Consider the following 27,043-nt stretch of genomic DNA (forward strand, 5'->3'; position numbering starts at 1 on the left):
GTGAGGCCCTGGGATGGGGCAGCCATCTAGAAAGCTGTGTCCACCTTGCTTTAGAACAAGTATGTTAGCAAAACTTGGGCATACACATTTGTTCACACATCACCTATAGCTGCTTCTGTGCTTCAATGGCAGAGCTGAGTAGTTAAATGAAGGACATACAGCCCACAAATCCTGAAATACTTACTACCTGGCATTTTACAGGGAAAGTATGCTGTGCCTAGTCTAGAGTTGGGATGTGCAAAGTTCTTTTACTCTGACAGAGAAATTCTAAATTTTAATTTGGCAGCAAAACTATAGCAATATAGTCCACATAACTAAGGATTTGCTCAAAGACTTCAGAATTGACATACAATTGTAAGCCTTTCCTAGAGGAGAAAAAAAATGTAGTCACTATTAACTTGCAAAATTTCCTTTCACTCTAGCAACTGGCTGGTGAAAAATAAAGCATGAAGCTTGCAAGTCTGTTCTGCTTTGTTTTGCTTATCATTTCTCAAACCGACTTTGCACAAAATGAAGAGGCTCCGCGGAGGCAAGGGAGGAAGATGGCTCACAGAAGACTGAGGAAAAGCTCCTCTAACCACACAGCGGACAGAAAACATGGAGTTCAACAAAGCACGGCTCCACAGGCAGCAAGGTTGCCCATCGTTAATTCTGAGGATAACATGGAGGACAAGGTTGAATCCTTATTAAGTGTTTTTGGAGTAGAATCAAGCTATAATGTGCTACCAGGTAAGGGAACAGTATGGGGTAGCAGGGGGCAGGGGAGGGGCCAGACAATGAGAACCTTCATGAAAATATTTTCCAAAGAAAAACAAGTTATATTACATTCCATTTAATCTACAAAGTTCAAATTTTACAACTGGAAATGTCACTTAAGGAACATACTTATAAAGAAAAAAATTTATTCCTTATACTATGTAAACTTAGTTATAATTTTGCTCAATTTCTTTCCCATATATTTACTATGTATGCATTTACTAGTTGTTATAAAGTGGATTCTATGTGTATTTATAAACTGCCTTCTCCGTTGTACCAATAGGCTGTCTACAGTATAGAAACAAATGATTTCAGATGCTTCTAAAACATATATATATACATTTTTCCCCCTCTGTTTTCATTTTATTTGAAAGAGGGTCAGAAAGAGACAGATATGCAGAGAAAGAAAACTTCCACCATGGCTCATTCTGAAATGCCCACAGTACCTGGGGCTGGGCCAGGTTGAACCAGGAGGCAGGAGCTCCATCTGGGTCTCCCACGTGAGCGGTGTTATGGGGTATGAGCGAGATCACACCAGACATAAAACATATATTCACTAAATATTTTCCTGCAAAAATTTGTCAACCGTAAGTTAAAGCCACTGAATCTATGTAGATGAAATCACTGACTTTTCAGAGCCTGAAAAGAGGGGAACTAGTGCCAAAGATTCCACTAGACATCATCAAAACCTAGTATTGGATGGTCCACATTTTTTTCCATTTTGGAAGGAAAAAGTAACTATGTTTGGGATACATTATCATTAAATAAAGCTTTCACAAGACAAAAGAAAGTATCACTATCTAATTTTCATATATTATCTCAGTAAGGCCAATGGCATCTAAGTTATTATTTCTGTGAATAACATTTCATTATCATGCAAGTAAGCAATTGAAGTCACATCTGCAACATGTACAGAAGAGAATTTAATGGAAAAGATCATTGTTACAAACATATACCCCCAGGTCTTAAAGAATGAGGCCAATTTCCATAGTTACTTAAAAGATATACAAACAGGAACAGAAAATAAGGTTTTGTTTTTTTTTTTTTTTTTAGTAAGAAAAAGGTTATAGAAGTATATGCCTAATGTGAGTCCACATCTGTTTAAAAAGGTTTAAATATGTGATGCAGGGGATGTGCCTTAAGAACAGAAGATGTATACCAAACCCTTAAAATTTGGCAAAAAGGCATTTTCTAGTGGCCTTAAAGTATTTCTTCTTAATTGCATTATCACAGATTAAACTTCCTATTTTATCACTTTAAAGAATCGAATTCAGTGCAATTAGCATATTTACAGTATTTTACTACCACCATTCCTCTCTAGCTCTTGAACACATCCACCATTCCAAAAAGCAATACTGTACATCATGTTCTCACTTCTTATCTCGAGGCCCTGGTAATTTCTTACCTACTCTCTGAAACTCTGCCTCTCCTGGAGATTTCACATAAGTGAAATCACACAGCATATGGCCTCATGTAACTACCATCTTTCAGTGAATACGATGCTTTAAAGGTTCAATCATGTTTAGCCAGAAGGATGCTACCTTCTGCTACCATGAACTGCAAGCTGTGTATATATACACATTGTATTTGAACATCTGTTTTCAATTCTTCCCAGCATGTATTTAGGGTCATATGGAGATTCTATTTAACTTATTGAAGCATCACCAAAAGTCACCTGAAAAAGTGACAGTATCTTATATATCTAGTAACAATATATAAAAATTCCAATTTCAGATCATTCTGGTGATCATGTGTATCATTCTTTCTTTTGGTCATAAAATAGCGTTATTTTGTTGCAATGCTGGGAAATTTTAAAAAATCCACAGGAGGACACGTATTTCCACACACAATTCTAATTTAATTAATGTTAACTTAGAAAAGCTAGCAAAATATAGATGATTATATTTACAAATATGGATTTTAGTCTCATTGGGATTCAAGTCTCTGTTTCAATTTTTAGTAAATGCATCCTTTCTACTTGTGTCTCATCAACCATTTCATATCATTTGCATTGCATTCAGTTTATATATATATATATATATTTTAAAGATTTATTTCTTTTTATTGGAAAGGCAGACATACAGAGGAGGAGAGACAGAGAGGAAGATCTTCTGTCCACTGGTTTACTCCTCAAGCGGCCACAATAGCTGGAGCTGAGCTAATCTAAAGCCAGGAGCCAGGAGCTCTTCTGGGTCTCCCACGTAGGTGCAGGGTCCCAAGGCTTTGGGCCATCCTCGGCTGCTTTCCTAGGCCAGAAACAGGGAGCTGGATGGGAAGTGGTGTCACCGGGATTAGAACCAGTGCCCACATGGGATCCCAGTGTGTGCAAGGCGAGGACTTTAGGCATTATGCTATTGTGCTGGGCCTATTCGGCTTATATTTTAAAAACCAGTGTGACTGGCTAAACTGTAAACCTGAAGATAGAAGAGAACAGTTTGTTATACTCCATGTATCAGTTCCCCTTACATGATTATTTTCATCGTTATGTGTAACGTCCGACATCCGAACCTCTCGGCAGGTTGCTTCGGTCTGCATGGGACTGCCTGTGATGAGTCTGGGGTCAGTCGTACACTGTGAAGCAAGCACCTTTGGTGGACTCCGCTTTGGTTTTTCTTTCAGAACTGAGTTCTCTTGGCAATTTGGCAAGGGCAATGTTTCAGAACATGAGTTGTTTTTGCCAGGTATTTCTATTTTAGTAGATCTTTCTAGCTTAGCTGTTTCTTTACTTTCTGGGAGTGAGTCTTTCGGTAGCTTTTGGTCCACCTTGCTTTCCCTGTTTCATGCTCTTGTTAACTTGTAGCATATGCCTGTTCCCCAGTTAGCATTGCAATGATTGCTGACTCAACTGAGGAGCAAATCCAAGGTCAATCTCAGTGGATAAGAAAGTTTATTAAACACAGAGTCTTTTATTGGCTGAAATCAAACCTGTCTATCCCAAAACTAATCATTCTAATATTCAGAAGAAAATTTTGAGGATTCTTCAGTTAGACATACATATCTTTCCCAAACTGTACCTTTCATCAGTTTTTCACAAAGGCTACCTGTAGTGCCAGAGGACACAAGGCCCTCTTACACAGCCTAGCCTGTGTCTAGGCTGCCCTTGAACATGTTTAGACTACCGGGCTAGTTCAGCATAAAAGGAGAATGGCTGTGGTTTCCCCAAGGTGCTTTTGGAACAGTTCTTCTTTGACTGCACATACACTTATAAATTCATTTTTTCTTCTAGATCTACAGGAATACTTGTCAGTTTTCTAATGGCTGCTGTATCCATGACCCTTCTTTTTATAAAAAATACATGCATTTGAAAGGCTGAGTGACAGAGAAAGAGAGAAGGGAGAAGAATTGGCATGGCACAGTGAAAAGCCCACAAATGCTTATACTAAATGCATTGCACATTTTAAAAAAGCATGATTATGGCTTATGAGTTATGTTTCAAGAATGTGGTAAAGCGAGAGACTCAGATGCAGACCTTCACTGGGAAGCACTCAGAATTGTGTCCTTTCCTCTCCCCTCCCCTTTGCCAGTTCTCTGGTATGCAGTGGGATGGTACTTCCGGCTCCCTGAGGTCAGGTGCTGTCAGACAATAGATACTTTGCAGCTCTGGTGTGATCTGCAGTCTTGTATCCCCACTATTAAAGTTAACAGGTTTCCTTGTGAAAGCCTGTTGTCTGTCACAAAGGGACTATCATAAGCCATGTCCCTGAGTATTCACAGTGGACATACGGTGTGGATGAGAAACAGTTGGGATCTGCTGCGAATGTGTGATTTGGCCTGTTCTGATAGGTGCAGGCTAGACAGAGCCACAATTCAGACTGTCACCACAAGGAGGCCACTCTCAGAAGCGGTGAGTATAGTGCCAATAGAAAGTATTTCCTTCACTCCCCTCAAATTTCCATAACAGCTGAAAACAAACACAAATATTTCCAAAGATCATGTGAGAATTTCTACTCTGTGCAGGAACATATTTAGAATTCTATTCTTGTGGTTATACCGCTTTGAGTTCATATCGTGTCCACGTATCCCACAGCTACCAGTAACCACACTGGAGACTGAGTGTCACTGCTTCCTCCTAGGAAGGAAGGGGCGCTGCATGGTGAAGGGCATGGCCATGCACAACAGAGCTGTGTGGTCTCCAGATCCCTGTACCACCTGCCTCTGCTCAGACGGAACAGTGCTGTGTGATGAGACCATGTGCCGCCCCCAGAGCTGCCTCCACGCCATCACACCCGAGGGGGAGTGCTGCCCTGTCTGCTCCGACACTGGTATAGAGAAGTAGCTTTTGTGATTTAATGTATAACTTGCATTTGCTTTGCCTTAGCCATCGATGTTGGAACAATGCTAATACACAAATTATTGGGAAGGTATATGGTATGGTATCAGATATAATGGGGACTTCCACTCTACACTGCACTCGGCATGAGACAGTGTGACACAATTTTTACAACTTTCAGATCCTGATTTTTTTTTAAATCATGAATTGAGGATTCTACTTTGGTCTGAAATGTGTTCTCTCAATCATCATTTCCCAAGAGGACACTGAAGTTGAGGAATAAAGCGGCGGTGATGTGCCCTTGTCTGTGGTTGTTCTGACCCATTCAGCCATTCAGTGTCAGCACGGGAACCAGCATATTGACTGGGTGACCCGGGAAGAGGTTTCCTAGTGCAGCACTGCCTCGTACAGGGGTGACAGCACAGGCTTTGTCAACAGCTCACTGACTCCTCTAATGTGGCTCAAATCTGAGTGAGTGGGTGACCTCGGGAGCGAGTTTCAGGGCTCCTCTACGCAAAGTCCATGTTGGAAAAACAAGCAAACACTTCCTAAATAACCCAAGGAGCAGGAACCAGGCTGTTTGTTCTTGTCTATAACCAAAGCAGATCATTCTCATGCTCAGAGGTGACCTTTCACCAGGAAGAACTTTAGAACAATTAGGAATCCTGTCTTGCTTTACGTGATCTGTTATGTCACGAAAGCATGGTGCTTTCTTAAAACTGCTATCAAAGCACCTACTGAAAAGGATTTCTTGGGGTAAATACAAGCTTTATAAGAAAAGAGGCTGAAATTCTTCATTTTTCAAAGGACTTGAATATTTCTGAAGTGCTGTCATTATTTTGGAAAAATAAACTTGGATATAAAGGAAGGTTTTTAAATGTTTCAATATGATAGCCTTCGTTTCCTTTAACTAATTTTTTCCTATTCTGCTGCATGTCTTACCAGAGATGTGATAAAAATAACTCCAAGACTTTATAATATATACTGAATGGATGTTTTAAGTAACTTCTTCAAGTAATATGTTTTCTGACTTGTTTGGGGGTGGAGTTTGTATACAGTATTAACTGCAAGAAAGGAGGTGACTAAGTACATTTATAAGCTTGGATGACTCATTTCTCAAGCTCTTTACTGAGCTGAGTCTGCCTGGCTTTGGCTGGGTCCTCTGTTTCCTGCTAACGTATAGGCAGATTAACCATCTGCTGTGCTCCCTTCCTCTCAACCCTGGGGAGCCACCTGAGGGAAACAACATCTGTTAAGTACAGGACATTGTGATCTAAGGCAAGGCACAGACTGAAGCAGGAAGAGGAAGAGAACATTTTACCTGTAATTCGGAATTTCATAATACGCCATTAAGCCCATGGAAGAGAAAGAAAATTGGAAAAACAATCTACAAACAAAAAGTCAGCCTTCTTATTACAAGCAAAAAAGAGCTTCATTTTTAAAAAATATCTGATGCTAGTCTCTAATTCTCACTTTATCAATACCCCCCAATTAACAGGACAGTATCTATTATAAAGGTATCACATCTGTTCATATGAGTAGCTCACCGAGCATTTTTCAACATCTTGTCATGTGCGCCAATATTATTCCCTCCTAGGGTACTTGGCAACAGGGTATTTTGGAAAATGAGTAATGAATTATTTAATCTAAAAACAAGTAGAAAGGTGCAAAAGCCAAAAAACAAAACAAAAGAAAAAGCAAGAGAGTTGTTTTTAATAGAACAGATATAGAGTTACTATTAAAGTTTTCCAAAGCAAGAATTAAGATACATTTCATCTTGCACAGAAATACTTGGAGGGAATAATATTCATTAACCTCATTTTATGATTTGCTTTTCATTAACCTCATCAACTTGTTCCTGCCACCTCCTTGTGTCTGCTTAGTCTCCTCTTTCCTAGTCAATGACATAGAACTACAGGACAGAACTGACTTTTCTGGTGATTCTTCAGATACAAGAGAACCTGTCCATTTACTTCATAAGCAACTGCCACCTGCTCAGGTGCAAATGAACCAAGGGCTAAGACGAGAAGCCCTTCAATCTGAAGAAGAAGAAGAAGTTAAAGAGAATGACACAGAGCGTAAGAGAGACCCCTCTGCCCCTGGAAATGGGGGAGAACTTCATGAGGAGCAGAGTGGAGGACAGAGGAAGCAGAGGCCTGTGGAGCAGGGGAGGCAACCACACCAAGAGCAAGGTCATGGAGAGGAAGAGGAGGAGGAGATAAAGGTGGAGGAGGCAGAAGTGGAGGAGCAGGAGGAGGAAGAGGAGGAGGAAGAAAACACCACTGAAGCTGTAAGAGGAGACATGTTCCGAATACCTGCCCGGGCTCCACTCCCTGCACCCCCAAGAGGTACCCTGCGCCTGCCTAGAGGATGCTCCTTGTCCTACAGGACCATCAGCTGCACGCATGCTGACCTCCGCCAGATCCCACCGCTGACAGCACCACAGATAACCAGTCTAGAGTTTGTTGGTAAGAGACGCTCACACATGTGTTCCTTTGTGCTTTAAAAGTACATGTTGACCTCACTGTTTATGAATGCTACATTTCATAATTTGCATTATCTTTGCACATATGAGTAAGCTGTGCAAAGGAGACAGATCTCGGTGTAGAAGCACAGTCCGGCAGACAGCAGGGTCCTCTGGGTTAAATGAGGATTTCCCAGTGAGCTTTTAAAGGTTAGTTTTAATGAAGTGTAATTCACATGTAGCAAAACTGGTTTTTAGTGTTCGTTTCTGTGAGCTCTGATAAATACCTATGTGGTGTAACTGCCCTACACTCCACAGTTCTGTTGTACCAGGTCCTTCCTGTCCTCCCTCTACTATGCACTGACCTGCTTTCTGTCCCTGGGTTTCAGCAGAGTCTCATGGAATGGAACCAGGCAGTAAGCATCATTGCAGTTGGATTCCTACAGCTTCTCCCTGCATCAGTAGTTCCTTCCTCTCTCTAGATGGAGGAACCACAGGTCACCAGCGGAGGAACACTGGGGTGGTTCCAGTTTGAGGTGACGATGCACACAACTGCATATCAAGCCAACATCCAGATGGTTGTAGTTACCCAGAGCTCTTGCTTCTCTGGGGGTGATGCCCAGGAACTCACCTGCCTGAAAAACTGCCCGACAGTTCTCTAAGGTGACTTTGCCATTCCCATCGGAGCATTTCCACTACTGTGTCCTGCCAGGGCCTCACAGTTGTTTTCTCCTCATTGTTGTCATTCTATTGAGAATGGGGTGGTCTGTCCACATCTCCACAGGCCTTCTGGGAAAGTTCTGAGTGATGGAGCGGTGGAACCATATGTGAGGGGCTGGCTGACAGAGACACCCCAGGCTTTATCTCGCTTTCACATGATCGCCCAAGGAATTGCTCTCACGCCCAGCACAGCCACTTCCCAAGCAGCTTGCATGCCAAGCATGCTTTGCCCTCAGAAAAAGAACCCATGCTAAGCTGCAATGTTTTGGTTTTGCTAGTCACTAAGTAGCTTTTAAACACACAAAAAAGCCATAAAGTTAAAGTATGCAGGAGCCTTTGTAGACTGAAGTCATAGAGATTTAACATTAAATCTGGGGTCTGAGAGTGGTTTCCCCAAGCTGCTTATATCAAGAAGGGTACATATTCAGGGAACAAGTATGATTCAAATTTCATCATGTTCCCAGTCTAGGGAAACAAAAGTGGAAAAATATTGAGACTAAAAATTCATTTTTACACAGTCTTTCAGAAACATATCCTCAACAAATGCATGAAGCCAACAGTACTGAACAACAGACTCCACTTGGCTCTTTTAAGCAGCTTTACCTAAACATTATGAAGTATGGGATCAATTCCTAGAAAATTTTGGAAGCCCAGCGTGATGGCTCACTGGCTAGATCTTTGCCTTGCATGCACCAGGATCCCACAGGAGTGCCTGTTCCTTTTGTGGCTGCTCAATTTCCCTTCCAGCTCTCTGCCTGTGGTCTGGGAAAGTAGCAGAGGACGGCCCAAAGCCTTGGGACCATGCGCCTGTGTGGGAGACCCTGGAAGAAGTTGCTGGCTCCTGGCTTTGGATTGGCTCAGCTCTGGCCATTGTGGCCACTTTGGGACTGTACCAGATCTTTCTGTCTCTCCCTCTTTCTGTAAATGTGCCTTTCCAATTAAAAAAATTTGACAGTAAACTCAGAATATTCTGAACAAGCATTCATATATATAAAAAATATATAATCCACTTTTGTTCTAAAAGACCTGCCTTCTCTTCAGATAAAGCTCTCTTGGTATCCACCCACACACATACATGCACGATCTCTAACCATGCACATATGCCAGTCCACTTGTTCACACACACACACATACAGAGGCATACACACCTAATGCACTATGCATGTTGCATATCCTAGGTAACTCTATCACCTCCATCCCTGATGAAGCATTTAATGGATTCCCCAACTTGGAAAGGCTTGATCTCAGCAGAAACAATATCAACTCCTCAGCTGTGGGTCCAAAAGCATTCAAGGTAAGCACACCCTTTCTCACATTCCGTGCCCCAAGTAGGTGGCTTGAACCAGCTGCGGGAGAAGGAGCAGAGAGGAAAAGCACTATGTTCTGGATCAGTAGCTTTCTTAAGTCAACAAAGTCTTCTCTCTTCTGTGCCTAACTCTTGAATTGTTGTTTTAGCTTCATCCTAAAAACACTGGCTGTAGCATTGGTGATAAGACTCATGTTTTGCATTTTTGGGGGTAGTTTCTTCTATAGCAGCTGAAAGCAAGTTGAAATCTGGTCTCTTAGGATTTAAGTATTTTCTGGCAATAAAGCAGAGTTTGATCTGCAACCTCTAATAACATGATTAGGCCAGCAGGACACTGCTGCTGCTGCTTTATTTTTGTGCAATGTGCAAAACTTTCTGGAGGACATTGTCACGGAGATCCTGAGGGGGAAAAAAAAAACAGGCAAACCTCTGAAGGCTTCAGAGCTGATACAATATTTTCTCAAAAAGGGGAAAGGAGAGTCAAGAATCAGACAGAAGAGAGGAGAGGCTTTGGTGTGTAAACAAAGCCACATCTGCGTGTGCTCTTGCAGCCAGAAGTAAGCACGCTGCATCCCACCCAGTCAGACTTCCGTCCCTGGGGAGGTCTCTGTCCCCTGCATGTCTCAGTTTCTGGTTCTCATCTGGAGCCTCAGCTGGCAGACAAGAAGTTTCCGGAACCCACTCCATACTACCCACTCTGTCAACAGCACAATGCCTGCTATTATTTATTTATTTATTCTTTTTGCAAAAATTGCAGAACTTGATCAAGAAAAAAAAATGCTTGTTGTTTGGGATTTGCTTCTCTGCTTTGAAACTGTTGAAATTTGAAGTAATTAATTTCTCATGGTTTCAATAAAACGTAACTCAGGTCTCCACTCATGGTGGTGGAGGTGAGGCTGGATTGACAATTATGTATGTATGTGTATTACACATTTCTCCATCTGATCATCTGTTTGGGTACCATGGAACAATAGCTTGTGATACTTGCAGTACTCATTTTGAAAAGTTTCCACATCAATTAAATGATATTTTAGGAATCTTTTTTCTAGTGTAGGTAGGAGACTGAGGTTGACAAGTACTAATATGTTGAAAAAATAAAAGACGATTTTAGCGTTCACGGATTTAGCTCATTGCAGAATTTACTGAAATTTCTGTCTATTGCTTTATGAGCTTCCTTTACCTAAAACAAAAATAGTTTTTAGAGGGCATTGAAACAAAGAAGTAGAAGAGGCAGAAGTGGAGACACAGAAAGAGCTCCCACCCGTTGGCTCACTCTCCACATGCCCTCAACACATGCCAGGCAAACTCAATCTGTGTCTCCCGTCTGGGTGCCACAGACCCAGCTACTTCATTCATCACATCCTCTTCCCAGAATGCACATTAGCAGACAACTAGAACAAACAGTTGAACTGGAACTTGAACCTGGGCGCTAAGACTGTGGCATTGGTTCTTTAACCTTTGTGCTAACTGCTCACTCCCAGCTTCCAGTCTAAAGGGTCTAGAGGAATGCAAAGTTTCTCAAAGGCAGTTTGTCCGCAATGCCTGAGAATGAACTGTACTGCCAGGACCAATATCTCCCTGGTAAAGGAAATGGGAATGACCACGGCCTTGATGTTACTGTCTAGACTGAGGGAACTGCGGCTCTGAGAGGCCAGTTTTGAACTGATCACTGTGTGGGACATGGGACTTACAGCTGTGCACGTACAAAGAGTAACTTTAAGGCTTGCTCTTTGCAGTTTCTGAAGAAGTTGACACGTCTGAACCTGGATGGAAACAACCTGGTCCAGATTCCTTCAGATTTACCATCTACATTGGAAGAACTTAAAATCAATGAGAACCATCTCCAGGGTATTGATGAAGACAGTTTATCAGGTATTGAACAATTTTTAAATGATATTTCCTTATCATCTTTTCTCTATAGTGTGGGCATTTTATTTACCATATTGTCAAATGAATACATACTAAACATTTGAGTTGATGGAAGTCTTAAAATTTAACTCCTGACAGAACTTAAAACGGATGGCAGACTCCTCTTACCTACTGTTTCACTTTACAAAGTTTTAGTTACTTGTATTAAAACATTATTAGTATATTTGTCTTTACTACATTCACAATATTAGTGTTTTGTTTTCACTCTTTCAAGTGAGAGGTTTATGTTCACAAAGCTTTTGTTATAGTGTTACAATCATCTTGTTTTATTAACACTATTGCTAATCTCTTATTCTGCCTAGTTTACAAATTAAACTTTATTGTATGTATGTTGTATAGAAAAACCACTGTAGGGTTTGGTACCATCTGCGATTTCAGGCTTCCACTGAGGGATAGGGGTAGGGCCTTGAAACATATTACCCATGGATGAGGAGAGAGAGCTACCCTATTTTAAAGTTATCTTAAGAAAAAAAGAAAAGACCATAACGACTGGGATTTTTTTTGAACGACTGATTGACAACACAATACCTCTTTTAAAATCCCCCAGTACATGGAGTGACATTTAATATTCCCAGTGCCACCATAAGTCTTGGTGCTGTGTTTGGACATTTTTGTTGGTTCTTGATGGTGGGGTGACTGGATCTCCTCCACCACTCAGTTGGTCAACAGATATCTAACTCTAATCTGCCTCCCACCTTTTGCTATTTCAAGTTGCCTAGTTTGGAAACCTAAAACAAAGTAGATGGGGACTGTATACAAAGACTAATACTAGGGCCCGGCGCAATAGTGTAGTGGTTAAAGTTCTTGCCTTGCACGCGCCGGGATCACATATGGGTGCTGGTTCTAATCACGGCGGCCCCACTTCCCATCCAGCTCCCTGCTTGTGGCCTGAGAAAGCAGTCAAGGACAGCCCAAGGCTTTGGGACTCTGCACCCACATGGGATACCCGGAAGAGGCTCCTGGCTTTGGATTGGTTCAGCTCCGGCCGTTGTGGTCACTTGGGGAGTGAATCATCGGACGGAAGATCTTCCTCTCTGTCTCTCCTCTCTGAATATCTGACTTTCCAATAAAAGTAAATAGCTCTTAGGGGAAAAAAAAGAAAGACTAATACTGAGGTGGGTGCCAGTCTAGCCTATTGCAAAGGTACATGAACGTCACTTCAGAACTTCTACTGGGGCAGTTCTGTTCCTGAGAGGGCTTGGGCTGGCATTCCTGGGAGCTGCGTACCACTGCAGTTTTTCCTCAACACCTCATGACGAGTGAGTGAAGCAGCTGCTGTGGCTTGGTTTCTGTTGATCAAACTTCAGTGAGGGTATATTTGAATCGCCTGGAAGCAGCTCCTGTTTGCATTAGTTTCTGGACTGTGCTACTTAGTCGATGTCATCATACCATGATTCTATAGAAGAGGATAAATCACATTTTCAAGCCTTCCACTTAGCACCTTTTATTACATTATGTGCTTCCTTAAGATAAACACTGCCTAATTTTTCCTGGCATCTTCCTAAAAGTCTAGCAGGACTCTTGTGGTACAATGATCAACATCTTCTGCTCACTTGATGTAAAACATATTTATTATGTAAATGTTAATAAAGCAAGCCTTTACTGGAATAAAACAACTCAATTATTCCTTTTAGCTCTCCCCAAACTTCATAAGAACAAAACATTTAGCAATGGGAAAACAACAATAATAATGAGAACTGCCAAATCTAGCATTCATTCCATAGTTATGGAAATACTCAATTTCCAGATGGATTTCAGGGTAGACATGAAAAATACTAATACAACTATTCTGTTGGGTATTGCCATATGGAAAAAACATTAGAAAATTCAATTTCTAAGTGCTGTGTTAAACGGAAGCCAAAAGGAACACTTAATTTAGAACAAGTGTATTAACAGTCTGTGTATGTCTGAATGTGAGCTCGCATTTATCAAAATGGTATGTTATACAACATAAGCTCCTTATAAGGAAGGTGCTCTCACACCACCCTGGGGCTCGGCCCACTCTCCCCCACTGTGCAGAAGTACTTCTACGTTCCCAGCGTGTTGAGTGTTGTCCAAGGCAAATTGGCTGCCTGCCTTTCCTCTCTAGTTCAAGCACCAAGAAGGTCTTGCTCCCAGGCAGGTGGCTAGTGAGAAGGTTCTCAGCTGTTCTGTTTCTAGAAAGCTCTCGTGTATGCACAGGAGTGATGGCTCTTTGACATCTTATGGTACTTGCACTTGGAGACTGGGTTCTGTCTTAAGTGGGGCAGCAGCTAGGCCCTCATATTCAAGGGCCCTCTTGTCCTAGCATGGCTCACAGGCCAAGCCTCACCACTGGCAGTGCTTGCTTTCTTGCCGTCTTCCCAATGGCTCCTCATTCACAATCTTTCAGGGTGCCAGGGAAGCAGGGAGATGGTGCCACAAGGGGAAAGCATGTGAAACATGTGAAGCAACAAGCTGATGCTGGAGGCACTGCGACCTCAGGCACAAGTGTCACATGTCTTCAGAGGCAGTGCTGGTTTACCACCTGGGGCATGTTTGGAGTCCACTAGAAACGTGTGCGTGTCCCGAGAAGGGAAAGGCCTGCCATAGCTGGGAATAAAGGCAGCATAAGAGATGGCAAGAAAAACTGGACATCTCCATGTCTCTAGCTTGTCTTGGCAATCCTCAGAGTGAGCGACTCCCACCATGACCCATTTTCTGCTTTCCTGAGGACTGGTTTCAACAAGCTAAGCTTAACCTACAAGAAACCTACAAGGCACCATGTATTCCCAACATACATAGATAACGGTGAGCAAAGATACAGTATCATCAACTTTTGCATCATGTCTCTCAAGAGACATGACCCCTAGTACACTTCTGTTTTCTATTTTTCAATGGAAAATTTCTGTCACCTTTTGAAACCTCACCTGTGTGCTACAGAGATATGCTGGAGACTCTATTTCTTTAGTTTGGGAAGGGAAAGAACATGAAGAAATATTGCTACTTATCACAAGTTATTGACCACCTCTTCCATATTCACTTCCTGTCACTCAGGCCTTCAACTAACTGAAACACCACCAACAGATGATCTTTCTTACAGCATGGCTTCTGTCATGCATCCCTGCCTGATGCTAGAGAATTCAGGACCTTCCTCCCTACAACCTACAGCCCCTTTCCACCTGTAGGTATTCAAGGGCTATTGGGCCCAGAAACCCCTTCCATTTCTATCCAGATCTTCCTATGGTACTTGGATGTCACTCAGATTTATACTGTCGTTTATGCTTTGAATCATCCTGGTAAGACAAGCATGTCTCCTCCTGCTGTGAGCATCTTTGCTGCTGTGGAAGTATAGGCCTGGGTATTGCACCATGCCTGGTGGAAAGCCCTTGACAGGGTTCAGTAGGAACACACCTGCTATTCTGGGAATCTTAGCCGTGCCCTGAACCTCTGCCTCAGATGCCTCTGGGTATCATCATTTCTGGTGCCTGGCCCTCCAGGGTGAAGCCTGCAACTGACCTGGAGGATACCAATCCTGAGGCCAGTTTAAACAGTGTAGGGAACAAACAAACAAACAGACCAAAAAAAAAAAAAAAACAAACAAAAAAACACCCACACAGCAAAAAAAACGAAGAAGGTCTTCCTTCCTAGCTCAGTTTGAAAACATGAGTCTGTGATAATTTTTCTTTCCAAACTTGCTTTTGGCTGCACTTTGTGCCCATGAATGAATAACTAAGATGGGAATTCACAGCTCTGCTTTATTTCTAACTCCCTTGCTTAGAACTGGACAGATTTCCAGGGAGTGTGTTCCCTTCTGTGTCCTAGAAAAGGAACCACCTCCAGCCCACTGCCTGTTGCCCTGCCACCTGAAAATTACATGCCTTCGCAAATGTCCCACTGACATTCTGTAGCCCTTTTACTTCATGCCCTCCTGAATCTCAAATCCCTACTTGGCAAGTGGCAAGCACTGGCCCCTGTGGAAGGTTCCTTGACTTCCTCACCTACCTGTTTCCTTTGTCTTGCTCTACTCCCTAAACATACATATATATATATATATATTTTTTTTACCACATGGCAATTCAATGATTACTTAATGAATTTTTTTTATCAGTTTGAAGTGCTTTTAAGTTGGCAAAATAAAACCATGAGGTTGAATACAAAGAGTTCTCATATCACCCGCTTTCCCATATTAACATCCCACTAGCATCTTAAAGATTAAATGATACAGTTAATGAACTACGCTCTGCTTCCTCTATTTCTGTAACCCAAGCTCCCTTTGCCCCATCCCTCCTGCCTCTAGTAATCAACACTGTGTTCGTACAGGGGATTTAAAATTTTTAGCTCCCTCGTAAAAGGGAGAATATGCACTATTTCTCTTTCCATGTTTGGCTTATTTTACTCAACATGAGGTCCTCTACTTTTGCTGTAAATGACAGGATTTTATTCTCTTTTTTTATGGCTGAAAAGTATTCCACTGTGTTCGTATACCACATTTTCTTTGTCCACTTATATAATGGACACCTTGGTCGATTCCATATTTTAATGATTATGAACAGTCCTGCTATAAGTACAGTGGAGCAAATCTCTCTTTTATACAGCGAGCTTATGTCTTTGGGATGTATACCCAATGGTGAGCTTGCTAGACCATATGGCAGGTCCATTTATTTTTCTCTTTTTCTCTTCTCTCTCCCTTTGTTAAAGAACTCTCCATGCAGGATTCCACTGTGGTTGCGCTAATCTACAATCCCACTAACTGTGTAAAGGTTTTCCTTCCTCAACCAGCATTTGTTACTCTGCCATTTGGATAACAGCTATTCTGCCAGGGTTTCTCCACCAAATGTGAATTTAGTCCTGGCTGAACTGAGCATCTGAGATTGGGATGGGCATATATTTAGGAACCAATTCCAACATGGAAATAAAGAAATTATATCCCCCAGCTCCAGGCAGACTGAGTATTTCACATAACATCTTGATCAACTAAAGAAATTGCACGGTTTTCCTATTTTCCTGATATCATGATTTTATGTTTATAGGCTTAAATCAGTTGGTCACTTTAGAATTGGAAGGAAACAATCTCAGTGAAATAAACGTCAATCCTTCGGCTTTTAAACATTTGAAGAGCCTATCCTACCTGCGACTGGGAAAAAATAAATTTAGAATTATACCCCAGGGTCTTCCAGCTTCTATTGAGGTACTGTTCTCTTTTCTTCTAATGTTTTAATGTAGTAAATATGAAATGACAGTACACCATAACAGAATAAAATGTCTTTTAAAACTATTATGATGGAATGCAATGGGATTCTGACACTATACAGAATCCACCATAGGCTGAGCATTATTCTTTCTTCAAACAATACAAAATTAGGAATCAGAAGTATGACTACTAGTAGAATTTCAACAGAAACCGTAAGTTCTGAAAGATGATCTGACTTATAATAACAGAATAGTGATCATCACAGATCAAGGGTAAACTCTGTGATAAAACCATTTGCCACGTTTCTGCATCCTAGCTCCAAGCACAGAGGCCAGTGCAGAGTAGGATCAGGGACTCGGCAACTCGCTTTGGCCACCAGTTCCTACTAAGGTTGCTTCAAAGCAGCTCCAAATTGCAGGCTGGGCCTGCTCTACCTGCTTGTGAGTGTGCTCCCAGGGTACTGAGACTCCATACTCCTCACTCCTACCATAGGAATATGAGATTCAGCACCTAGGTGCCTGGGACCTCCACCGGGCAGAGCCCAGGCTAACTGCCTGAACTCCAACCATGGCCAGCAGTCACAGAAGCATGCTGCTAGCAATCAGGATGGAGCTTCGTCTCCACTGTAGTCCTACCAAACCAGAAAGGAGGGTTATCAAGCTTCCTCCCTATTTCCAGATAACAAGAGTTATAATATTGCAATCTACCATATTCAGCTGTACGCATCAGAATCATTTGGGATGTTAAGAAATGCAGACTCCTGGGGGCCAGTGCTATGGTGCAGAATGTAAAGCCAGCTACCTATCTGGCATTAACTATGGGTAGCAGTTCAAGTCCCGGCTGCTCCACTTCTGATCCAGCTCCCTGCTAATCTGCCTGAGAAAGCAGCTGAAGATAGTTCAAAGGGTTGGGCCCCAGCACCCATGCAGGAATCCTGGGAAAAGCTTTGGATTCCTGGCTTTGGCCTTGCTGGGCCTTGACTGTTGTGGCCCTTTAGGGAGTGATCTAGCAGATGGATGGTCTCTCTGTCTCTCCATGTAATCCTGCCTCTTAAATAAATAATAAATCTTAAATAAAAAGTACAGACTTCTATCCCTATCCTAAATCCTTCCAGTTCTTTGAATGACAATACCAGAAGTGTTTAAAAACTGAAAAAATAATAGGTAATGCACATACACACATCTAAAACATACACACACAAATTTGGCTAAACAAAATGCAATGTACTTAGCAGTTGCCTGCACTATCCATCTTGCCTACTCTCCACAGGGGTCCACCCTCACTCTCCTGCAGGCACTGGGCATGCCAGTGTGTAGGCACATGGCACATGCTGTGAGTCCTTCTAAAACCATGCAATGCACCTGCCTCATTTAACCATATATCTGAAGATTGCTTCGTACTGTTCACTCCAGGTCTGCCAAGACCTGCTGCTTCTTGGGGACAGCCAGATTGGAATTTATACATTAAAAACCACAGGCGGTATCGAATATATATAAAATTTAGGGACCACTGATCGAATTCACTCAAATATGTATGAAATTAAAAGCAAAAACTAAAAACTGCTTCATCTATTTCTAACAAAAAATTAACTGACAAAACAGGAAAAATTTCTGGAACAGGAGGGAAAGCTACATTGATGATGTCAACTTGACTTCTAAATTTCAGCAAGAAAACAAAGATAATTTAACAATGTAGGTGCTTTTAATAGTAAAAAAAAAACTCCCTCTATTGTCAACTACATTTTACTTGAAAAGCCCTACCTATGAAAACCTTACGAGTAGTTCTAGGAAACCTCACCCTGTTTTGAAATTAGGGTCTTGGACCTGGCGGCATGGCCTAGCAGCTAAAGTCCTCGCCTTGAACACACCGGGATCCCATATGGGCACCAGTTCTAATCCCAGCAGCTCCACTTCCCAGTCAGCTCCCTGCTTGTGGCCTGGGAAAGCAGTCAGGGACGGCCCAAAGCTTTGGGACCCTGCACCAGTGTGGGAGACCCGGAAGAAGTTCCTGGATCCTGGCTTCGGGTTGGTATAGCATCGGCCATTGTAGTCACTTGGGGAGTGAATCATCGGACGGAAGATCTTCCTCTCTGTATATCTGACTTTCCAATAAATAAATAAATCTTTTTTTTTTAAAAAAATTAGGGCCTTAGTTCATTTGAATTAATTGTTTTAAGGAAATAAATTACAATATAAGCAAGCCTAAGAAATATGAGGCTAAAAAAATGACAGCCAGCATGGAATACTGAGAAGGCGCCTTAGCTCTACAGTTGGGTGATGATGGACATGCCTGGTTCCTCCACTGGCAAGAGGGGACCATGTACCTACTCACAAGCCAGAGTTGGAAGCCAAGTGGATAAGGTAAATGCGTAAGCTTTGCAAAAGAGAAAGCTTTCATAATCACTATGGCATCTTTGTGTCATAGCTAAAAACATTAATTCATTTATTTCTATAATTGTGACAGACTGTATTTATTTGATAAATTAGTTACAAAATCGAATGCCTTCAATGCTTAAATTCATTCAAAAGAGCTCCAACAGACTCTTCAGATGACAAGTACTACCCACAATAACTTTTTCAGTCTCTGTGAAACTGAATGCAGCAATTATCACCAGTGGAAGAAAAATAATAGCCTTTTTTGCCTTAATTTTAGGAATTATACCTTGAACATAACCAAATTGAAGAAATAACTGAAGTTTGTTTCAATCACACTAGAAAGATCAGTGTCATTGTGCTACGTTATAATAAAATAGAAGAAAACAGGATTGCTCCTTTAGCCTGGATAAGTCAAGAGTAAGTAGACGCTATAATTTAATTTTCTTACACTAGTTTTTCCTTTGCCTATTGCTAAACAATGTATGAAAAGGGCTTGCAGTTGGGGGCCCTTTCCTACAGAGCCCTTAATGCAAATCCAAACTTGGTTTTCCTCGCAGAGTTTCCAAACTGCTATCTAGGACAGTCATTAGCATTACTCTGGTTATGGTCTATTGTCACCATGACTGCACAGCACTGGGATAGCCACCCTGTTCAAGAGCTGAGCTGTCCGTGAGACTTCAATGAGATAATGTGCTGCATATTTTGAGGAAATCTGATCTTCCCTTCAGGCTGATGTACCTGGAATCAGCACCCAGACCTGCTTTTCCATACCACTCCACCTTCTTTTCCTGCTAAGATCCATCCCATCAAGTCCTAGAAAACAGTGAAGGGCTGGCACGGTAGCAGGTAGCTCCTACACTCTGTCTTCCTGGACACAGGGTGGGAGAGGCACAGAGAGTTTGAAGGCAAGGCCCACACATCCAGCAAACAATCTGGGTCTGGGCTGTGTGTCTTGTGAATGATATCCCTGAAGCAGCTTGTGATGAATGTTGTTTAGATATAACACGAGCAAAGATGAAAAAGGGCCACCTACAGAGTGACTCAGTCCCCATCAGGTGAGGAGAGCTGGAGAACCTCATCACACAATCCCAGGTCTTATGGCTGATTAACAACCATTTCCAGATCTCTAAGTTTTACTCTAAGCTCTAGGATTGCCAGGCTACAAAATCCAATGTGGAACAGAAAACAGAGGGAAAAAAAGATGAAAACTTTGTGGAATCAAACACAACTTCTGGGACACGTGGTTTGTTGTAGGTTGGAGCTCTCAGATTTTGTTTCTGACTCAACAGAACAAAGGTATTTGGGGATGTCTTTAGGCCTTCCCAGCATCCCTTGGTGTCTCAGTTTTTCTTCTTAGAATCTGGTATTCTCTTACATACTCATGAAATTGGAGGTAGTATGAGACACTGCTGAGAATATAGTCTTGGAGTTAGTTGTAGGCTGGCACAGTTAAATTTGTCATCTAGAATCATCATAAGTCAGGTATTAACAAAACGAACTGGCATCAAGACGGGTCTTGTCAAAGTCTAGAGTTGTGAGTCCCAACCTGGCTTGCTTTTCCTTTGTTGCAGGAACCTAGAATCCATTGACCTGTCTTACAACAAACTCTACCACGTCCCTGGCCACCTGCCCAAGTCCCTGCTGCATTTGGTACTCATTGGGAACCAGATTGAACGAATTCCTGGCTACGTGTTTGGCCACATGCAGCCAGGTCTGGAATACTTGTACTTGTCATTTAACAAGCTCACTGATGACGGCATAGACAGAGTCTCATTCTATGGGGCATATGATTCCCTAAGAGAGTTATTTCTGGATCACAATGATTTAAAATCTATACCACCTGGGATACAAGAAATGAAAGCATTGCATTTCCTGAGGCTCAACAACAACAAGATACGGTACATTTTTGCTTTTCCAATTACAAATTTAAGTTGTGGTTGATAAATACATGTGCAAACAACTGTGACATGAATTCTGGGATTTACTTTAAGGAAAGTAAGTGCTAAGTGGTTGAATCACACAGTATTCACAAATGTTAATAATAATGCTGAAGGTGGATAATAGGTGCGTGACTATTTTGGCTCTATTTCTAATTATGCATATGTTTGCAAAAATTTTTAGAGAAACATTTTAAAGCTGAGTATTCTAGAACATCAAGAACCTTAGAGGTAGGTTCAATAAGGCTTAGCAGTGCTAACGATATTACACTTCTACTCCTACCTCCCTAAGTAATTTTGAAGAAACTGACCTGTAGATCATAATACTTAAATATATGTTAATATTAAAATTGCATCTTGCTACATTTTACTGAATATAAGATTTTGAATAAACATTTTGAGGCTCAGCTCTCCTAATCTCGGAACTTGTGGTTGTGTTCAGTGAACTGCTGAGTCTTTGTTCCTGCTTAGTAGTAGGAATGTCTTGACATGACCTGGGAATCTTTGTTTGCTTTTGAAAACATATATATATTTGAATATATAGACTCAATATATGTTCAATATCCTATATATATATATATATAGAATATGCACGTATATATATATTTGTAAAGGCACAATTAAAGAGACAGAATGGCTGTAACATTTTGGAGTAGGCTAGGTCAAAATTTTAATTTTCATTGTTATTAATGAAATTTAGTAAGTATTTCATGTTTTCACATTATATTCCTTTATTCTATAAACTGGATGTCCATGTATTTGTGCCCTTTTTCTCCCCTCTTATTTCTTTTCCTCATCTTTTTATAATGCCTTTGTATGATAACCTTCTATGTATGTGATATAACTTGTAAATTCTGTCATTTGTGTTCTATTTTTTCCATCTTAAAAAATCTGCAGTCAATTTATAAATCTTCTTACTCAGTGTACACTAGTCCCTTTTCTTCTGTATTACAAAATATTCTAGGTTGGATACTTTCTAAAAGAAAAAAAATTTATTTAACCTATATTCCTTAAGACTTAAGGCCATGGTACTGGCATTGTTTTGACTCCAGTGACAAACTCACGCTGGATGGCCCCATGGCGGTGGGAACACATGTGAGAGATCACATGGTCAGACAGAGCGAGGAAATCAGAAGGGCCTGTTTTGTTCCATTTAGATCATCTCACTGTCTTGTGAACTAACCCACTCCTATAGATCAGCATTAATCCTCCCTTAGGCAGGGCTTTTAAACAGTTCCTTGTATCCCACTAAGACCCACTTCTTAAATGCCACTCAACGCTCAATCACCATAATCCAAGCTTCCAGGATTTGTACCCTTGAATAAGCCACATCCAAACCAGCACAGTGTTGTGGTTTCCAAACAGGAAACGGGAAGATTCTTCCTCCCGACAGGATTCATTCATTTCCCGTTCTGGTACACTTACAACTTCATTTTCTTTTTAAAATTTTGTTCAAATTATTTATTCAAAAGACAAAGTTGAGAGAGAAAGAGAGGAAGAGACACAGAGAGAAATCATCCATCTGCTGGTTTACATCCCAAATAGCTGCACAGCTGGGACTGAGCCAGGCAGAAACCAGGAGTTGAGAGTTCTTCCAGGTCTCCCAAGTGGGTGGAGGGGTCCAGATACTTAGGCCAGATTCCGTTGCTTTCCTAGGCACATTAACGAGGAGTTGAGTTGGAAGTGGAGCATCATGATTTGAAACAGCACCCACATGAAATTCTGCTGTTGCAAGCGGTGGCTTAACCCACTATACAACACCATCAGCTCCAACGCTTCATTTTTCTTATTTATTTATTTATTTATTTATTATTTAATTTTTTAAAGATTTATTTTTATTGGAAACTCAGATTTGCAGAGAGGAGAAACAGAGAGAGAGATCTTCCATCTGTTGGGTCAGTCACTCCCCAAAAGGCCGGAATGGCGGGAGCCAAACTGATCTGAATCCAGGAGCTTCCTTCAAGTTTCCCATGTGGGTGCAGGGTCCCAAGGCTTTGGACTATCCTTGGTTGCTTTCCCAGGCCACAAGCAAGGAACTGCAAGGGAAGTGGAGCATCCAGGACATAAACCGGTGTTCACATGGGATCCTGGAGCAAGGCGAGCACTCTAGCTACTAGGCCATCATGCCAGGTCTCCCTTTTCGTATTTAGATCTTAGTTATAATTTATTCTAGTGTATGATATAAGGATCATTAACAAATACATATTTAACTCCTAAATGATGAAGACACACCATTCCATGGACTGTTTGTGACTTTATGTTTACTTTTCCTTAGGAATATTCTACCAGAACAAATCTGCAGTGCTGAGGAGGATGAAGACTCAATGCTGGAACATCTTCACCTTGAAAATAACTATATTAAGACTAGGGAAATACCATCCTATGCTTTTTCATGCATAAGATCATATTCAAGTGTTGTGCTTAAACCACAGAATGTCAAATAATTCTAATTTTAGCATCACCATCTATAAATTTTACTCATGTAATATATCATTTGTCATTAATGAAAGACATAGCCTTGATGTTACACTCAGTATCATACTGCTGCTGGTCAACCTAAATTGTCAACACACAGATGAATAACCCAAAATTTACTTCTAGATAGTTTAGTGGAGATAAAAATGCTCAAGTTCCCCTCTCCAGAAAAGGAGGCTCTGGAATGATTGAAGTACACCTCTGGAACTGTGCTATTGTGATGGTCAGATCTTCAAGTCTACGTAAAAGGGATGTGTATTGTGGTTTAAGATCAAGAAGTGTACTGGTAGAGGGAAAAAAAATCAGAATTTATAAACTAATATCGTTTATTCTATTAAAATAAATTCTTAATCTCTTTAAGATTCTGTGCTATAATTACTGGCATAAAAATATTTTAAGTATTGGGTTAGCTTTTGTTTCTCTCATTAAAAACATGTGTAAGGTTAAAATGCTATTGCAATGTTAATTTCCTATCATTACACTGTGGTTATGTATACAATTAACATTAAGGTGAAATGGCAAAAATGTACATATGAGTTTTATATGATTTTTGAAGTTTTTAAAATGTCAACTTGTCTTTTAAAATTAAAAAGAGTATTTCAATATCCCTTTTATATTTTTTCCCAATATTATGGAAATGAGGAGTTAAAAATACAAATTAACTACTCAGTTTGGAATGCTGTTCATGTAAACCTAGTGCTTTAAGTTTCAAAAATTCTTGTTTCATTGGTATTTTTTTAAGCATTTATTTCCTTTGCCCTAATTTGTGGTAATACATAATTTTATTCATCTTAATTGAATATTAGTATCTACTACATACTAGTTGTAACAAAACTATACATTAAATTTTTCATTGCATAATGATATCTTTGTTTTGATAACAAAATTGATAAGACACCTATGAAAGCTATGTTGGCTTCTCTTATTCTTGGTTGATTAACTGAGTTCCTAACTCAGTATTTGTACAGACACCTCCAATTTCAGGCTTCAGTTATTTAATCTTCTGGTAGTTCTCCCACCACCCTAGGAACCCTGTTTCACTTTCTAAGACCTTTATGAGTTACCAGGGAAGAGTACAAGTCATTTCTGGAAAATACGGTATGCAAATGAGTATAGCAAAATTGAGAGAAACCAGCATACACAATCACCATTGATTACAGGGTTAACTTTAAGATATGAAAGTCTAAATAATATTTTAGCTCATATTATTACTGAGCTCTATTTTTAAATTTAATTTTTTTTTCATGTTGGTTACGTAGTTAACAAGATTGCAGACCCATGAGGACCACCAAATAGGGTAGGAAGGGCCGAGATATAGGGGAAGCTGGGCGGAACGATGTTTCCAATTTTCCTTTTCTTCCCTTTTCTCCTGTATTGGGAGGGGAAGAGGGAGGTAGCAGGGAGTGGGGGACTGTTCCCAGCTGCCAAACTATATCAGTACCAGGGATGGGGGTGTGCACTTGATGTCGTCTTCGAAACCCTGATGTGGAGAACAATGATATGAGGGTATTGCTTGAGAGGTTTTGATAGTCCCAAGATGATGTTGGTTTTGTTATTCCAAGGTTCAGGATATCCTTCCAAGGACCACTGGCTGACGGGAGTCTACTACAGCGCATCATCCACTCACTCAGACACTTATTGTCAAAGCTTGGCCAGGAGAGTTGTCCAACCTGTCCTATCTTCTTACATGGCATTCGCTGTCCTCTGCAGGCCCAAATGAGCTGGCTGTCCTGTCCCCTTTATATAACTGGCATGCCATCCACTGCACAGGCATCAGCAATTGAGGAGGCCCAGTCACAATTCATGCATTCCAAGTTGGGACCACAAATCCTATGAATCTCTCTGTGGTGGTAGTTTTGAGTCCAGTGGTCCAGCTGGGGAGTAAGAAACCTCACTTGGGGTGACCCCAGACTTGACTCTTGTGTGAGCCAGTCAGTACAGTTCAGTCCATCATCTGTATCATCCTACACACACACTGGTGGGAACTGCAGCCTAGTAGGAGCTAACCCCTCACCAGGCCAGCCCTGACTCCCAGTCTTTAAATGTGCCAGTATGTGCCGCAGACTAGTCCGGTCTGTGCCATGTCACAATTGGGTTCTTGCATACACCTATGGGGTGTTGCAGCTTACTGAGCTCCATTCTTAATACGTAGGATTCTGAGATAACAACATGAATAACATGATGACTGTTAAAAGTCAAAGGCCAAAGACTAGAAACTAAAGAAAATGGTTACAACTAGAATCTTATGGAAATGAAAAACTGATATTTATCATTAGTTTAGGTGTATAGGAATCTTAATAGTTTAAACTGGCCAGTTGAATTTAGAAATCAGGTAAAAACAAGAAGAAGGGGTTACACATCCATTAGAACCCATGCAAACCAATTCTTGCTATATGGATATAAACGCACTGACATGAGCTAACAGTATTAGTGTCAAAGAGGAGTCATGCTGAATAATGCAAATGAGTAGAACCAGCAGACACTGCACTATTTCTTCATCTATTTCTTACTTTTTAGAAAGTTTCTATTCCCATCTCAGAAACAATATTGTGTTTCATGTTTGCACAAGGAATGCTAATAATAACTATAATTTTGAGATTTGGACTATAGATACGATTATCTAAAAACATGACATGAATGATACACTAAAAGACATAGAGTTTGGTTTTATAAGGACATTATTACACCAGGAGCCAGTAGACTTGCCCAAAAGCTTATTTTCTTCTTCAATGATTATGGCATTCTTTTGCTTCACAGATATTCATTTGATGCCATTATAAAATAGCATATTTGGATGGATCAATGGTTTTTGGCTCTATTTTTACTAAATAAAGTTGGTTGCTCCTTCCCCCTATTTCTTATTAAAACCAAGAAACTGGTTATTACCTAAATTACACGGGTTTTAAAATGCCATACTCCTGGAGCGCTAGGCTGGAGAGGTTGGTTTTGGCAGCAATGAGCAGGACGAGTCCTGAACTATCCATCCTGACTATCCATCCTGATGCACCCCCTCTGTAGGAAACCAGAGTGCTGCCTAGTTCATACTGCCCTACAAGGAACTCTGTGCCTCCCGTGAAGCCAAGGTGCTTCCACAGAGTCTGAGAAGTATGGGAGCACATATGCACCATGCTATCCTACAAAGAACCTCACGATAGGCAGCTGATGCTCGACTGAGTGGCCCAGGACATGTGCACAGCAGGTGTTGTCTGCATTAGGAAGGAAGATACTCCAGACAGTCTTTCTGGAGCCAGCAGTACCAATTGGCATCATGTCCATCTTTTTAAGCTTCATCCCTTTCAATCAGTGAATAATTTGCTTGTATGACAACTTGCATGGTGGCAGAATGATAGCACCAACAAGTGTTGGACAACTGGAAAATGGAATACACAGAGTATCCTCTGGGCAATACGGAGATCTCTAAGACCATCAGGCCAGGATACTTTTCCCACTGCCACATAGTTATTTTAGTAACTATTTAATAACGTGAAGTGAAAAAAATTTAAATTGTATTGGAATTGCTGATAAATTGTGCCAATGTTTATTTTTAGTTTACTTAAAATTTGGATTACACATGAACATTTAAGCTATAAATTACAGAAACACAGGTAGTGGATAAAACCTCAAACTTTTACTGGTAGCACCTTGCGCGCTAAGCACAG

At 41.0% G+C, this 27,043-nt stretch overlaps 2 protein-coding genes across 4 annotated transcripts in view; one reads left to right on the plus strand and one right to left on the minus strand.

Moving 5' to 3' along the window:
* Positions 1-27,043, minus strand: part of LOC121145000 (centromere protein P) — a 221,490-nt gene that overhangs the window by 57,784 nt on the left and 136,663 nt on the right. The gene's annotated exons all lie outside the window — the stretch shown is intronic.
* On the plus strand, positions 447-24,294 carry ECM2 (extracellular matrix protein 2). Of its 3 annotated transcripts, none has more exons than XM_040962779.1 (9): positions 447-729; positions 4,830-5,028; positions 6,983-7,494; positions 9,389-9,504; positions 11,253-11,388; positions 16,437-16,594; positions 19,250-19,389; positions 20,544-20,870; positions 23,185-24,294. In XM_040962779.1, the coding sequence occupies exons 1-9, from the start codon at positions 447-449 to the stop codon at positions 23,351-23,353; spliced, it is 2,040 nt and encodes a 679-aa protein (XP_040818713.1). In that variant the 3' UTR covers positions 23,354-24,294. The 3 variants fall into 3 exon arrangements, with proteins under 3 accessions (XP_040818713.1, XP_040818711.1, XP_040818712.1); XM_040962777.1 differs by having other exon boundaries at positions 4,830-5,018; positions 6,910-7,494; XM_040962778.1 differs by having other exon boundaries at positions 4,830-5,018; positions 6,976-7,494.

This window comes from Ochotona curzoniae, unplaced genomic scaffold (genome assembly GCF_017591425.1).
Source record: "Ochotona curzoniae isolate NIBS_2020 unplaced genomic scaffold, NIBS_Ocur_1.0 scaffold_3208, whole genome shotgun sequence".
Classification (NCBI taxonomy): Eukaryota; Metazoa; Chordata; class Mammalia; order Lagomorpha; family Ochotonidae; genus Ochotona; species Ochotona curzoniae.

What these genes read in the sequence shown, in the direction of transcription:
- ECM2 (XM_040962777.1), top strand. Translation starts at nt 447, where the DNA reads ATGAAGCTTGCAAGTCTGTTCTGCTTTGTTTTGCTTATCATTTCTCAA. An exon ending in TGGGTCCAAAAGCATTCAAG is followed by an intron (nt 9,505 to 11,252) that starts GTAAGCACACCC and finishes TGCTCTTTGCAG; the next exon opens with TTTCTGAAGAAGTTGACACG. An exon ending in TTAGCCTGGATAAGTCAAGA is followed by an intron (nt 19,390 to 20,543) that starts GTAAGTAGACGC and finishes CCTTTGTTGCAG; the next exon opens with GAACCTAGAATCCATTGACC.